The following is a 16,975-nucleotide window of genomic DNA, read 5'->3' as shown; positions in this document are numbered from 1 at the left end:
GAAAATCTCAAGTTAAACAAAAAATTATCAAGAAGAAAAATAAAAATAACCTGTAATCTTCCCATCCAGTGTTAACAATGCCTTTTTTTCCTAAGTATATGTGTATACATATACACGTTTAAACAGATAAGATACTACTAAATATAGTATGTACCCTATTTGATCATTAAATGCTTTATTCTGAGCATTTTCTCATGTTATTAAAGCATCTTTGCAAATACGTTTAATGGAAGCATAATATTTCATTATTTATTTAACCATCTCTCCATTATTAAATACTTAGGGTAACATCCTCCTTTTCAATCTTCATTCCCTGAAAAGAGCAAACCAGTTCTACAAATCGACAGGTTTCTTCTGTCCTTCCCTTTTGCTACCCTCTCTAGCATAACTTAAAAGTGATTTCAAAATTTAACAATGTAAAATAAGAATCTCCTCCTTGTCCTAGTTCCAAACTTACCTTATAAGTAATTTAAAAAATTATACCCCCTAACTGTTCATTAGGCTACACAATTCAGGATGCAAGATGACTTGGTAGGGCCTCTTCAGGTCATAGACAAGGTGCTAAGAGGGGCCCAATGACAATGCAGCTCTTATGGAAGGAGAGTCCCAGGACATTGCTTTAACCAAATCCAGCTCTGTTCACCCCCATGCAGACAAGTTTCACCATGACAGCTTGCTTCAGGCCTAAGAAACTATTAGATCAGTCCCCAAAGAGTGAATGTTAATCTGTATTTCAATGACTGCTATAAAACATAATTTAAGGGAGGTGGACTTGGCCCAATGGATGGGCCACCTGCCTACCACAGGGGAAGTCCTAGGTTCAGGCCCCAGGCCTCCTTGACCAGTGTGGAGCTGGCCCATGTGCAGTGCTGATGTGCGCAGGGAGTGCCCTGCCATGCAGGGAGAGCCCCACGAGCAGGGAGTGCGCCCTGTGGGGAGAGCCGCCCAGAGCAAAAGAAGATGTGGCCTGCCCAGGAACGGCACTGCGCATAAGGAGAACTGACACAGCAGGATGACGCAACAGAAAGAGACACAGATTCCTGGTGCCACTGATGGAGATGGAAGTGGTCACAGAGGAGCACACAGTGAATGGACATGGAGAGCAGACAACTGGGAGGGAAGAAGGGGGGAAGGGGAGAGAAATTTTTTTTTTTTAATCTTAAAAAAAGAAAAAACACACATAATTTAACATTCATTCAGTGGCACCATTCATGAGTGCTTTTGATGCAAGGAACAAGAATTAGCCTCTGCTTGAGAGACAATTCAACTATAAGGAGCACATGCCCTTATTCAGAGTGAAAAAAGCAAATGAGGAAGAACAAAAAAAATTTCTAGATGCCCTTTTTTTTCTCCATTAAGCATACACACCTGATCTGATTTTCTACTTTTTATTTAAGCATAACACCCTTTTTAACAGACATCTGTCCCCAAGAACAAGACTTGGACTGTTGACTCTAAAGGTATCCCACAAAAAATAGAGAAAAATACTGTAGTGTAAAATTAAATGTTCCTTTGTTTTAGTTTGTGGCATTTTGAAATTATTTATGAATCCCAAAAAAGAGAGATTGTTTGTAAACTTATCTATTCCTCTGAGTATGGTACCCTTTGAATGTATTAGATTCAGCTGACATGTCTTGATTAAATTACCTGTTGAGATTAGGGCTTTGATTCTACCATGTCAGTAGGGCATAACTCAGATTGAGTCCCCCCACCCATCCCCCCCTCTGTTGGTACACTGATATAAACAGACACTCACTCAAGAAGACACACAGAAAGACAGAGAGAGCTCTATAGATGCCAGAGGAGAGAACTTTGTCATGTGACAGAAAGGAGAAGGCTCAAACAGATAAAGCCCTGGCAAGAGATTAGCCATTTGCCTGATAGTTCGTAGCTGAGCAGCTAAGAAAGCCTGGAAAGAAATAAGCCCTATGCCAAACTGATAGACAAGCCCTATGCCAGCTGTACTAGTCAGTCAAAGGGGTGCTGATGCAAAATACCAGAAATTGGTTCGTTTTAATAAAGGGTAATTATTAGGAGCTCACAGATACCAGGCCTAAAGCGGAAGTTACTTCCCTCACCAAAGTCTAATTTTCACGTGTTAGAGCAAGACGTCTGCCAACATCTGTGAGAGTTCAGGCTTTCTGGGTTCCTCTCTTCCAGGGTCTTGCTTCTTCCTGGGCTCAGGGTTCCTCCTCTCCCTGGGGCTTGCTTCTGTTTCCTCTGTGAACTTATTTCCTGGGGCTCCAGCTTAAGGATTCAGCATCAAACTCCAACATCAAAAACCCTCAACTCTGTCCTTTGCCATGCCTTTTATTTTTATTTTTTTTTAAGATTTAAAAAAAAAAATTATTTCTCTCCCTCCCCACTCCAGTTGTCTGTGCTGTGTCCATTCACAGTGTGTTCTTCTGTGACTGCTTCTATCCTTATCAGCGGTACCAGGAATCTGTGTTTCTTTCTGTTGCATCATCTTGTTGTGTCAGCTCTCCGTGTGTGCGGCACCATTCTTGGGCAGGCTGCACTTTATTTCATGCTGGGCGGCTCTGCTTACGGGGCGCACTCCTTGCGCATGGGGCTCCCCTACGCAGGGAAACCCCTGCGTGACACAGCCCTCCTTGCATGCATCAGCACTGCCATGGGCCAGCTCCACACAGGTCAAGGAGGCCCGGGGTTTGAACCGCGGACCTCCCATGTGGTAGACGGACGCCCTATCCATTGGGCCAAGTCCGCTTCTCTGCCGTGCCTTTTATCTGTGAGTCCCCACCTACCAAGAGGTGGGGACTCAACACCCTAATGATGTGGCCCAATCAAAGCCCTAATCATAACTTAATCATGCCCAGGTACGGACCAGATAAAAAACATAATCCAATATCTATTTATGGAATTCATAACCATATCAAAATGCTACACCCACCTATAGCTGAGATTGGAAGAAACTGGGAACACAGAGCCTTAAGAGGAAGAAGGAAGGAGAGACCAGGCAGAAATCACCCACCCACTTGTTTCAACATGTGGCAGCTAACTTTGGTAAGAAAGTACCGTTTATGGTACCTTGAGTTGGACTCTTTAAGGCCTTGTAACTGTAAGCTTCACCCCAAATTAATAACCTTTATAAAAGCCAACAGATTTCTGGTATTTTGCATCAACACCCCTTGGCTGACTAATACAAGTAGTAGTAGTAGTAGTAGTAGTATTGGAATAAAGAAAATGCTCTAAAAATGACTGAAGAAATGTGGCCAGTCTCGAAGCCAAACTCAGCATGTAAATGCAATGCCTTCCCCCCAGCGTGGGACATGACACCCGGGGATGAGCCTCCCTGGCAACGAGGGACCACTATCAACTACCAACTGATGATGCAACTGGAAAATGACCTTATACGGAAGGTTCAATGCGGATCAGCAGAATATCCATGTCTACATAAAATACCATGACTTTAAAATGCTGTTTGACCTAAAGTAAGGGGGAAATGGAAAGAAGAAATGAGTTTATATGGCTACGAGTTTCTAAAAAAGAGTCTGGAGGCTGGCAGAAGGTTTGCCCTCATGCACAACTGAGCAGAGTCAGAGAGACAGATAAAGCAGATACAAACCCCAGATATTGGTTCCTTTGAGGGCTAAAGAGACCCATGGGAGTTATGGTCATGGCCGATGGGGTTAACTACCAGGGCAGATGGCCCCTCTTTGGAAATGGTGTTTATGTGTGATGAATCTGGACTCAGATGGGATCTCCCTTCATAAGACTTTCATGCTAATGTGCTGGAGGTGCAGTTAATGTTGGGGTTTAAGATATATTTAGGGGATTTGAATCTCTGGACTGACAATGTGATAGCCAGATCCTGAGCCTCAACAGACTCCAGCACCTACAATCTGATTTATTGGACTTACCACACTCAGCTAAGATGGAGTTGAAGAAGGACAACCACCACACCAAGGAGCCTAGAGTGATTACAACTGAAAATGGGAGGATTGCATCCAGCATCCAGGTGGAATCTGAGCCTCCTCTTGACATAGAGGTGCAATGGACACAACCAATCCAATGTCCACATAGAAGAGGTGGCATTGGATTGGGAAAAGTGGACATAATGGACAAAGGGTATGGGGAAAGGCAGGAAGAGATGAGAGGTGGAGGCGTCTTCGGGACATGGAGCTGCCCTGGATGGTGCTTCAGAGGTAATCACCGGACATTGTAAATCCTCACAGGGCCCACTTGATGGAATAGAGGAGAGTATGGGCCATGATGTGAACCAATGTATATGAGGTGCAGAGGTGCCCAAAGATGTACTTACCAAATCCAATGGATGTGTCATGATGATGGGAACGAGTGTTGTTGGGGGGGGGAGAGGGGGGGGTGGGGGGGTGGGGTTGAATGGGACCTCACATATATATTTTTAATGTAATATTATTACAAAGTCAATAAAAAAAAAAAATTAAAAAAAAAAAAAAAATGACTGAAGAGCTAAATGGACAACTACGTGATTATTCTAAATACCACATATTATATACTTTGGATGGATTTATGCTTTATTAATATGTATCAATAAAATTGATTTGTTAAAAAAATATATTAAGTACTCCATACTCCCAACTTGCAAACACATCAGTGACCAAAGAACATGGGAAATGGGACATTTGCTAAGAAGTAATTAATCCTACCAGTAGTATTTTCTCCCCTGGGTGTGCTCCTTAGTTCCAGGTACTTGACACCATCATCTGCAAATTCTTTAATAACATCTTTTGTAACCTGATAAAAAAAGGCAAGGTATACACAGTATAAGGGTCCAAATTATAGTGCCAAGTGTTATAGCTTATTTCATTTATTAAATTAATTTGCAGGTAATGGTAGAAGCCTCTCTTATGGTAAAGATTATCCACTTTGTCATATCCCTTGAAATTCCAATGGCTTTTCTAAACTATCACCTGGATGACCTTCCCAGGATGATCAAATTAAGTGTCCTCTCCATGTTTAGGTGTGCTGAGTAGAAGCCTAGTTGCTTGTGTTTATCAGATGGGGAGCAAAGCACGGCCCCTGCATTTCCTCATTTTTTCACTCAGTCTCAGAGATGAAGAGATGCGTCAAAGAGATGCTGGGCAGATCTGAGATCCCTCTGATGCAGAAAATGATGGAGAACATTTTGGAAGGTGGGCTTCTGAGATGAGTCCCACTGCGGGGCCAAAGCCCAGGTCCCCGCAATCAGTGGCTGGTTGGACGTGAAAGGATGGACCTGGTGCTGGCAAAGAGACCCCTCCACTAGGCACTATAGTGGCTTCATGCTTTCATCTGTTCTAAACTGAGCTGGAGGCCACCTCACATTAGACACTGGCTTGAGGGGAATGAATATGTTGCTGTTCTTCTGTCCCCATGTTTGGCATCAACTCAGAATTCAGATAAATAAAAACATAAACATTCATTTACTTTCAACTGTTTCACTGAAGTGTCTGGGCAAGGATGCAGCAGGGAACACCTGCCCACTTCCAAAAAAGCAAGAGTGGAAGAGCAGGGACTATTTTAATTTATTTTTATATCTTCCAGTTTTCAGCCCAGTACCTGGAACACTGTGGCACTTGTCATATTTTGTTGAGAAGTAAACCATTAAAGTTAATGCTGCTCCAAATGTGATTAATTTACTCACTACTTATCATGAGGATCAGTCTTGGCCAAGGCAGAAAATTATTTTTTGATCAAAGTTAGTTCTCCAGAAACACAGGATATATTTCTAACTTTGCACTTTTTTCTAATGGTTAAGAACGCTGATAAGATTTTGCTTCTCTCCATTTACAAAGAGGATATTTTTAAATGCCATCTTGGTCGGATCGATGATACAGAGGCCAGTCTTCCACGTCAGGCTCTGTCATGGAGCTTCATATAAGAGAACACAGTGGTGCCCTCTAGTCCTCATACTCTTACCCAAAAAGGTATACAATTTTCCCATATCAATTTGTCAAGGATTATTAGCTCAATCTCTAAGCAGTTCTTGAATTTTTTCATTCTCTAAAACAGGGTTCTAAACCTTTTTTGTTCCATGGATCCCTCTGCCAGTCAGATGAAAACCACAGACCCCTTAGTAAGTACACACTATACTGTGTATTATTTAATAAATATATCACACCTGCACTAACACATCTGCACAAGAATAATGTATTTTGAATTTCAATTCAAGCTCACAGACACCTTGTTAAGAACTCCTGCTTCAAAATGTCCACCCATGTACTTAAAAGTCTTCTAAAAAGCCTATTTAGGGAAACGGACTTTGGCCCAGTGGTTAGGGCGTCCGTCTACCATATGGGAGGTCCGCGGGTCAAACCCCGGGCCTCCTTGACCCATGTGGAGCTGGCCATGCGCAGTGCTGATGCGCGCAAGGAGTGCCGTGCCACGCAAGGGTGTCCTCCGCGTGGGGAGCCCCACGCACAAGGAGTGCGCCCGTGAGGAAAGCCGCCCAGCGTGAAAAGAAAGTGCAGCCTGCCCAGGAATGGCGCCGCCCACACTTCCCGTGCCGCTGACGACAACAGAAGCGGACAAAGAAACAAGACGCAGCAAATAGACACGGAGAACAGACAACCAGGGGAGGGGGGGAATTAAATAAATAAATAAATCTTTTAAAAAATAAAAAATAAAAAAAAAATAAAAAAAAAATAAAAAGCCTATTTAGAACATAACCATCTATGGTCAAATATTTCATACAATATGTTATACACTGAAAACAGGACAGATTTTCTCCTCCAATTGCCCTCTATTTAATAGAAGATGTTGGTTTTGGTTCTTTCCTCACATCTTACAATGAACGGTCTTTTTATAATGGCTCCTAAGCAAATAACTTACATTGGTCTTGAGAAGGGTTGCTATAAAAAAACAAATAAGGGAAACGGACTTTGGCCCAGTGGTTAGGGCGTCCGTCTACCATATGGGAGGTCCGCGGTTCAAACCCTGGACCTCCTTGACCCGTGTGGAGCTGGCCATGCGCAGTGCTGATGCGCGCAAGGAGTGCCGTGCCACGCAAGGGTGTCCCCCGCGTGGGGGAGCCCCACGTGTAAGGAGTGCGCCCGTGAGGAAAGCCGCCCAGCGTGAAAAGAAAGAGCAGCCTGCCCAGGAATGGCGCCGCCCACACTTCCTGTGCCGCTGACGACAACAGAAGCGGACAAAGAAACAAGACGCAGCAAATAGACACGGAGAACAGACAACCAGGGGAGGGGGGGGAATTAAATAAATAAATAAATCTTAAAAAAAAAAAAAAAAAAAACAAATAAAACGTTTTTCATTGGACTCTTAAGGAATTCAAAAGATCATATATGATAACAGAATGGCATAATTACTCAATAATTTTAAATTGTTTTAAAAACTCCTTCATATCTCACCATTAGAATATCTTCTGGGCTAGTAGTAAGCTGATGAATAATTCGAAACATCTGGAAACATCTGCAACATGAATGAAAAGTTTAAATATAGCCAAGTCATTAAAAACTCATCACAGGGAAGCGGATTTGGCCCAACGGATAGGGTGTCCATCTACCACATGGGAGGTCAAAGGTTCAAACCCAGGGCCTCCTTGACCCGTGTGGAGCTGGCCCATGTGCAGTGCTGATGCGGGCAAGGAGTGCCCTGCCACACATGAAAGAAAGTGCAGCCTGCCCAGAAATGGCGCCCGTACACACGGAGCTGACACAGCAAGACAACGCAACAAAACTGAGACACAGATTCCCACAGAAGAATACACAACGAATGGACACAGAGAGCAGACAACTGGGGGGGCTGGGAAGGGGAGAAAATAAATAAAAAATAAATAAATAAAAATTAAACAAAATTCATCACACAACAGAAATTCAAAAGCTGAATTCATTCATAACTTTTAGGTTAATAATAAGCATATATTTAGAAAGAAATACAGAACAGGTTTTTAAAAAATTACATTAATCTGGAAAGATAATCAAATAATTGAAAATAAAATTACTGATATCTTTAAGTGAGAAATAGCAGTGCCCCTCACCCCACTCTCCTGTGAGTAGCAGCAAACAGTGAAAAATCAGTAAATCTATATTTCTAAGTCTAACGAATATTCCTATATAGTATAACTTCACAAACAACATAAACAATTTCACAAACAACTAAAAATACTATCAGAAGTCTAACAACTGGGGGAGAAAGGCTGTATAAATATACTCTTCACACCAGAAAGCTACTTTATTTCTTTAATTATTAAAATCTGAATTCTTGCATACTACTTACAATCTCAAAATACTGAAAGAGGGGAGCAGATGGCTCTCAAGCAATTGAGCACCTACTTCCCATATGGGAAGTACCGGGTTCGGTCCCTGGTACCTCCTAAAAATAAAAACAGAACAACAAGCAAACAAATGGAAAAATCAATTCAGGGAGCTGATGTTACTCAGTGGTGGAACACCAGTCACCCACATATGAGGTCCCAGGTTCAATCCCTGGCTCCGGTACCTCAAAAAACAAAACAAAACAAAACAACAAAAACAACTGATAGAAACAAAAAAGTTATGTCCACAAGCTCCCAATACTCACTCTTCTAAAGTTCTCTTTTTTCCCTTGTCAATCACAGTCATCTGATCATGGATTTTAAGATCTGGCTTCTCGGCTATTAATTTCTTCATGGTTTTAGAACTAATGGATCCATTCAAGTGGGCATGAAGTTCCTAAGACAAGTGAATACAATCAGTAAAACTTACTAAGTATCCTGCTTTTTGTAGTTTGTATTAGGTAAATTGCCTATTAAGTTTAGCAATAAAATGTTTAAAGTTTTTACTCTAAACTTAAAAGTTTACAATTTATATATTCTACCTACAAAATTTACTTTTCTTCTGTTAAAAGAAACAACACAGAAACCAACATAATTAACAACTGCTCAGGAATTCTGTGGCTGAATTCTCACCACTTTTGGTAATTCCAAGTAAAAGTTTGTCTCCTGTGGTTGTTGCTGTTCTTCTGCCTCCATCGTGATTTTAGTAGGAAAAAAAGTCCTTTTTCACTCTTATTCTTGGTATGAACTGTTATTGCAGCCAGTAAAATTTGTAGTCTTGAATTTCCTTCAGATTGCTTTACTTCTGTACGTTTTATTAAGGTTAGCTGTATGTGTTGCTCTGGGCTCAGCTTCACCTATTTTAAAAACATAAAAACAAATAAACAGGATTTTGCTAATTCATTTCCCAAAAGACAAAAGTCCCTCCAAAACTAACTTAGGTGTGTCCAAGGCAAGGAAATGATTAGTAAAGGATCTAAACTAGAAATAGGAAAAGGCCTCAAACTGAAAGAGGTATATTAAAACTTTAATTTTAGTAGGGTACATTCTTTACCTATTGGCACTTTCAATAAAACTGCCAATGCCCCACTTCAAAAACTAGAAATTTTATAAATCTTATTTTGGGGAAAAAGCATTTACATTTAAATATAAATATATATGAAGGAAGAGCATAGGCACTGAAGTCAGGTGAATCTGGGTTCTCTTTCTCAGTTCTGCCATTTAGTAACTGTGTGGCATTAGTAGCTTAACCTCATGGCTTCAGGTTCCTTATATGTGAAAATGGAATAAAAACGCAGAGCTGCTGTGAGAATTAAGAAGAACATTTAAATGCCCCTCTTAAAGTTCCAGGGTGATCCAGTGATTAACTCTATTTAGCAATTTATCACATTGTATCCCAATCACTCATTTACTATCTTTCGCCCTCACCCGATGGACCGTAAGCTTCTTGAGGATAGGGACTATAAATTATTCTACCTCTCTGGCACCTAGCACAGTGACAAGCACATTGTAGGAGGATAAGTAAATCCTAATTGTTCTTTACCTCTGAAATGCTTTAATGTAGTTTATATATTAAGATGAAATTTAGTGATTTTTCAAAGTAACCACCTTGACCCTCTTGGCTCTGACATATTAATGATGATGTTGCTAAGAATAGCAGTTTCAGAGCCTGTACAAGTTACATGCTGAGCACTTTTAATACTTTTATCTTTAACTCTCACAATAATCTTGCCATACAAATTGCATTACCTTATTACAAATGAGTAAACTGATGCTGAGAGGTGTTAAGTTACCAATATATTAAATGTGCAATAAAGAAAATAGTTTGCATAGGACTAGAAAGAGCCATAGAAAATCACCAAAAGGCCAACTCAGTATGAGATGAAAGTAGCATTTCAAGAAACTGGAAAAAAGATGCACTAATTAATGGTGGTTAGTATCCCTATTGAAGAACATAAAGACTTCATTAAAATGGAAAGATATACCTTAGTCTTGCATAGAGTAAATTTTCCATTACTTGACTTATAAAGTAAACGTTAATCAAATAGCACCAAAATTATTCCTTAGAAATTGATTTTAAAGTTCACGTGAAAGCTATACTTGTAAAGCTACTAGAAAAAAATTCTGAATCTCCGAAAAACAATACTCCATGTTGGTAAAGTGTAAATAAAAGTTCTGGTGGGAACAGAACTTGTTCAGGGCTTTTTAGATTTTATTTTTTTAATTTTTTATTTCTCTCCCCTTCCCCACCTTCCCCCCCCCCCCCGCCCCTCCCCGCCAAAGTTGTGTGCTGTGTCCATTTACTGTGTGATCTCTGTGTCCATTTGTATTCTCGTCACCAGCATCAGGAAGAATCTGTGTCTCTTTTTGTTGCATCATCTTGCTGAATCAGCTCTCCGTGTGTGCGGCACCACTCCTGGGCAGGCTGCACTTTTTTCGTGCGGGGCGGCTCTCCTTATGGGGTGTACTCCTTGTGCGTGGGGCACCCCTATGAGGGGGACACCCCTGTGTGGCACGGCACTCCTTGAGTGCATCAGCACTCTGTGTGGGCCAGCTCACCGCATGAGTCAGGAGGTCCTGGGCTCTACCCATTGAGCCAAATCTGCTCTCTGTTGAGGGCTTTTTAAAAAGCAGTTTGGCAAAATCAATCAGTTGAAAAACAACAACACATTGAACCAACAAGTCTCCTTTTAGGAAATTATTCTATATCTATAGCTGATATACAAATATATCCCTTGTTGCATCATTTATAATAGCAAGAAAAAACAAAAAACTAGAAACAACCTAAATGCCCACCAGTAGGATACTGTGGTAGTCTGAGTCTTTTGTGGCCCCCAGAAAATTATGTCCTTAGAGCTAATCCATTCCTGTGTGTATAAACCTATTGTAGGTGGGAACTTTTAAATAAATTAGTTCAATTAAGGGCCTTTATGTGACCCAGAGTAGGTCTTAATCCTCTTACTGGAGTCCTTTATAAACAGAGAAATAAAAAGCCACAGATAGAGAAAAAAGCTGCAGAGACGGAGGCTAGAGAGAAGGCCCCAGGAACCAGAAGCTGAAATCAACAGAATACAGAGGCTAAGAGGAAGCCACCAAAGCCAGAAGCTGACAGCAATAAAGTCCACAGAGGGAAGGGTTGAACTAATGCTGCTCCTGTGCCTTATTGCCCACGGCTGCTACTTGGGAAGAAAGCATCTCCTGATGATGCCTTGATTTGGACATTTTCATGGCCTCAGACTGCAAGCATATAAGTTAACAAATCCCCATTGTAAAAGCCAGCCCACTGGTATACAGCCTTGGCAGCCTTTAAGGAACTAAAACAGGTACTGATTAAATCAATCATGTATTCATACAACTGAATATCTTATTATGACCATATATGGAAAGATATCTGTGATAGTGTTACTTTCAAAAAGTTGCAAAATGTATTGTTTAGAAAGATGACATTTATGAACAAAACATATATATGTATGAACACACATATATATGTATATACACTCATTTGTATATTTATGCCTAAGAAATATAGAGTAGGTTGGAAGTTCACTTTTTACTTTTTACCTTAAATACTTATGAGCAATTTGAAAGTTTTACAACAAGCATTTAGTACTTGATTACCTTTAGAATAATAATAATAAATATAATAATAATAAAAACCAGGGCTTGCAAAGCAGTTTCGTTTTTATGACTGGGGAAGAGGAAAGACTTTTATATTTAGATAATAGAATGACAGTGTAAGAAAACACTTGGCACACTTCACACAGCAGGCCTGTAATAAATTTGATAGGTGGCTAGCTTTTCACACACATTTTCAACAGTACTCCAGGATCTTGATTCACTCAAGCCACCCTCTAGATTGACCCCTTTTTAAAAGGTGTGAGTAAATTCATTTGGCTACAATGTTAACCTATAGAAATCTGAAAGCCACCAAAACAAGCACAATCTTTACACAATTTTTTTAAAGTGCTCTTTCACTAATGCTTGCTTAAGACACAGCTACCAATAATATCAGGCCCTAGCAAATTCAGCCTTCATGGTCCGGGTCTGCTCTGGGCCAGAAGAAGTTGGAGTAGGGGCAGGGGGAGGAATGAAAGGTAACAAACACTGGAATAAGATCTTTCTACATTTGTAGTAGTATTTCATCAATGTTAGAAAAGGGACAGACAAAGCCTCCTATCTTCCAGGAACCTTTCATGCAAAAAACATGTGAAAAGAAATCAAAACAAAAGAGAGTATGCCTAAGAAATTTAAATTGGAGTGGGGAGGCCATTCAGGACTCTTTACACATACTCTATGCAGGCGTCTCAGCCAGACATCACAAACTGCCAAAATATGCACAGCCACAAGCTACAAATGGTTCTTAAGACCCTAGGATATCCGGACACCATAAACAAACCACAAGATAAAGAAATGAGTAGACTAACTTGAAGGACATTTGGAACACCCTGAATATCCACCAAACACAAACAACTTATGGAATCTTCTTTTTCTTTAAAAACCCTTGCCTGAAAGACCCAATTTGGGTTGCTACTTGAATCTGTGCTCATGAATTGCAATTCTAAGATCCCAAATAAATGCTTTTAAGACTTGTACCTAAATTTATTATTTCTTGGTCAATATTACATAGTATCAGAAGAGGGATCTGTTGTCGCCCCAAAGGCCCTGGGTTCCTGTTGGTTAAGTTCTCTCAGTTCTAAACCTACTTTTTTGGTTGAGGTTCTACCTTTCTTTGGTATCCTCTGGTAAAGGGCATTTGAACTTTTGTTCTTTCAGTTTGGCCTGGTGGCAGCAGTCCTTTGGTTCACCATTTTGACACACAAAGAAACCTTTCCTTATCAGGTAAGTCCTTGAATGGGACTTTAAAGACTTAGGTGCTGAGCTTTTTTCAGTGGAGGGATACCTCCCTAACAGTAAATTTGATTTATGTTCTAACTGTGAGCAAGCAAATAATTATTTTGATGGCACTTAAACACTATTAGAGTGCCTACCACCTTTTGACAAGAAACCTTGGCTTTCTGAGACCAAGTCTCCTATGAAAGCAACGGTGATCACAGGTGGACTAGACTGATACAAGGTCATTTGTCACCCTCAAGACAATTTCCATGCAACTAGGGACTCCTGGTCACAGGTTGGACAGCACAGGCTACCTACCAGGTAAAACAAGTAATCCCATGAAAGGCACACTGCAAAGTATCACACTTGCCCAAAATCCAAACAATTCCTCTCAGTTTTAGGATTTAGAATCGCTCACTATCATCACTAAAGTAAAAGAATGGCTTCCAAAACATCTAAGAACCCTAATGGTAGGGAAACGGACTTGGCCCAGTGATTAGGGCGTCCGTCTACCACATGGGAGGTCCGTGGTTCAAACCCTGGGCCTTCCTGACCTGTGTGGAGCTGGCCCATGCGCAGTACTGATGCACGCAAGGGGTGCCCTGCCACGCAGGGGTGTCCCCTGTGAAGGGGAGCCCCACATGCAAGGAGTGCACCCGTAAGGAGAGCTGCCCAGCGCGAAAGAAAGCGCAGCCTGCCCAGGAATGGCGCCACCCACACTTCCCGTGCTGTTGACGACAACAGAAGCGGACAAAGAGGAAACGGACTTTGGCCCAGTGGTTAGGGCGTCCGTCTACCATATGGGAGGTCCGCGGTTCAAGCCCCGGGCCTCCTTGACCCGTGTGGAGCTGGCCCATGCGCAGTGCTGATGCGCGCAAGGAGTGCCGTGCCACGCAAGGGTGTCCCCCGCGTGAGGGAGCCCCACGCGCAAGGAGTGCGCCTGTGAGGAAAGCCGCCCAGCGTGAAAAGAAAGAGCAGCCTGTCCAGGAATGGTGCCGCCCACACTTCCCATGCCGCTGACGACAACAGAAGCGGACAAAGAAACAAGACGCAGCAAATAGACACCAAGAACAGACAACCAGGGGAGGGGAGGAATTAAATAAATAAATAAATCTTAAAAAAAAAAAAAAAAAGAAGCGGACAAAGAAACAAGATGCAGCAAAAAGACACAGAGAACAGACAACCAGGGGAGGGGGGGAATTAAATAAATAAATAAATCTTTAAAAATAAATAAATAAGTAAGAACCCAAATGGTACACTGACATCTGGCATACCAGCTGGTCTCTTGTACAAAAATTATGATCCAGCCTCATGTAAATTTTTATCTTATTAAACTTGGCACATTAGAGAAAAATCTTGAATTTTTAAGGTCACAATGGGGACCTTTTGATATGCCTAAATTGGTATATGTGCATGCTCAACTAGAAAATACAGGCTCTAAAACAAAGCAACCCAAATTAGGATACTTATTTTAATTGGTTTATGGAAGCTTCCAAATAAGTAGCTAATCTAACATTGTCTCTCTCCAAGAAAAAAATACTAAATTAGCAAAGACTTATCTAAGCACATTATCGAGCTTGAAAAATTATCCAGAACTCCTGACTCTGGCTGTTCTAACCCTCCTTTAAACCCTTCCTGTCCTCCTTCTCTATATCCTAGCTTAGCCAAACTCCTGTTCTATAATGTTTCCCCTGAAGTCCTCTAGAATCCCCTCATCTTCTCTCCCTTCAAAACTAAGCCAAATGGAAGAGGAATAGGGATTTCATCAGAGATCCAGTAGGTTTTGCAAAAGAATTCAATTTTATCATTCAGATTTATGAGCCTGGATGCTCAGATCTCTACCAATCAGTTTACATGACTGCTGGTGAAGCTCACAACAAAATCTGGATAGATAAAGCAAATGGGAAAGAGCCCTTAAATGACTTCTCTTTTTTTTTTTTTTAAATAAAGATTTATTTCTCTCTTGCCCCTCATTGTTTGGGCTCACTGTCTGCTCTCTGTATCTGTCTGTTATATGTCCTCTGTGTCTGTTTCTTTTTTTTTTTTTTTTAGGAGGCATTGGGAACCAAACCCAGGACCTCCTATGTGGGAGGTAGGTGCACAATCACTTGAGTCACATATGCTCCCTTAAATGACTTTTCAAACTGAAGGACTACTAAAAAAACTGAAGCATTTAAGCTAGCTAAGGAATTTCATAAGGTCATACTTAAATGATTCATTGGAGTCATTGTTTGGAGAAAAATCCAACAATGTATCCAGAAATCCAATGAACCCACATAGGATTATTATAACAGACTCAAAAAACCCTTTAAACATTTTCAGGTCTTGATCATATTAACTATGAAACCCCTTTCCATTTAATTCTACTTTTGTTAATGGCCTTTCAGAAGAACTAAGCACCACTCTATAATGGAAACAATTAAATTGGGCCACAGGGAACCCAATGATTTAGTAAATCTGACAGATCAATTAGATCACATCTTTAAAAAGTCTGAGAAAAAGAAACTCTCCCAAGGCAAAACAGCACAGATACAATTAGCACAAACCATGAATTTCCAATCACAGCAGCTAAATAAGCCCCCAATGAACCCTCTAGGCACCAGGGTTTAGAGCTCTGGGTACTTGTAATTACTGTAAACAACCTGGGCAATGGAAAAGAGACTGCTCAAAACTCAAAAATTATCAAAAAAAAAAAAAAAAACACAAAAAAACAAACAAAACCAAAAAACACAAAATGGCAGCAGTTCCCCAACCCCAAATGTTCTCTGACCTCTAAGAAAGCAAGGTACCTTTCAATGCGACTGGTAGGGCTGCTCCAGGGATATGGCAGAGGTTTTTCCAACTGTCCACGGCATTCCTTTAGATAAAATATAACTTATAATTGGAAAGGAGGATATACAGACTCTAACAGATACTGGGACCACCTCTGTCTTAAATCCCAGTACCTTCATAACCCTCCTCCCAGAGTATAGAAACAATTCAAATGTCAGGAGTTTCCCAACAAAGCCAAGCCATCTTTAAATTCCTCCCAATTCCCTTTTAATTAGGACCTTTCCAAGACACTCATTAATTTTTTAGTTCTCTCTGCCCGAATTCACCTTCTCAGAAGGGATTTCCTTGGATTATTCCAAGTACATATGTCTTTCTCCCAAAAGGGGGAAATTAATTAGGAACTCTTAGAACCAGATTCAAAAGACTCAGATAAGGAATTAAGTCCCATAAATATCCACTTCCTTTCAAGCAAAGAAATAAAATTTAACCACCACCCTCTTTTAGATATAATACTATCCAAACACATTTATGGCTCACATCACCTACTGATTTGACTACACTCTCCCTGCCCCAATTATCCCTGTCCATCCGGCCTCCTTCTAGTCCCTGACAGAATCCAAAGCATTCTAACTTCCCCCTTCCCAAGACCAAACATCAATTATGAGGATTTTTAGGCCTTACAGGATATTGTAGAAATCGGATTCCTAATTTTTCTTTCATGGCTCAAACTTTAAATGCCTTGCTTAAAGCTGAACAAATTGAGTCCCTTATTTGGTATGAAACTTGTCAAAATTCCTTTAAGGAAATAACACATAGTTTGCTCAACACTCCTGCCCTGGGATACCCTAACTACAAATTACCCTTTTTCCTCTTTGTCCATGAACGAAAAGAGAATGCCTTAGGTGTTCTTACACAAAAGCACGGAGACCACCATAGACCTCTAGGATATTATAGACAGCAGTTGGATGCCATAGCCAAGGGACTTCCTCCTTGCATGAAGCCCATTGCTGGCATGGCAAAACTTTTACAATCAGTTGAAGAATTAATTATGGAATCCCCAACTATTTATGTCCCTCATTCGGTTAAAGCCCTTTCTACCAATATGAAATTATCTTACTT

At 40.8% G+C, this 16,975-nt stretch overlaps 1 protein-coding gene across 10 annotated transcripts in view; it reads right to left on the bottom strand.

The window, feature by feature from the left end:
- MAPDA (N6-Methyl-AMP deaminase) overlaps window positions 1–16,975 on the bottom strand; it is a 57,827-nt gene that overhangs the window by 32,641 nt on the left and 8,211 nt on the right. For 8 of the 10 annotated variants that reach the window (XM_058294053.2, XM_058294049.2, XM_058294050.2 and 5 more), the window contains exons 2-5: window positions 8,885–9,108; window positions 8,518–8,648; window positions 7,347–7,407; window positions 4,650–4,737 (exon numbers count right to left, since the gene is read on the bottom strand). In XM_058294053.2, the coding sequence (XP_058150036.1) occupies window positions 4,650–4,737; window positions 7,347–7,407; window positions 8,518–8,648; window positions 8,885–8,947 (343 nt within the window). In that variant the 5' untranslated portion in view covers window positions 8,948–9,108. Of the gene's footprint in view, window positions 1–4,649; window positions 4,738–7,346; window positions 7,408–8,517; window positions 8,649–8,884; window positions 9,109–15,873; window positions 15,942–16,975 lie in introns of all 10 variants that reach the window. The other 2 variants (XM_058294047.2, XM_058294051.2) reach the window with 1 other exon arrangement.

This window comes from Dasypus novemcinctus, chromosome 3 (genome assembly GCF_030445035.2).
Source record: "Dasypus novemcinctus isolate mDasNov1 chromosome 3, mDasNov1.1.hap2, whole genome shotgun sequence".
NCBI lineage: Eukaryota > Metazoa > Chordata > Mammalia > Cingulata > Dasypodidae > Dasypus > Dasypus novemcinctus.
Note: the sequence above shows the minus strand (reverse complement) of the source record. Positions and strands in the feature narration are given on the sequence as shown.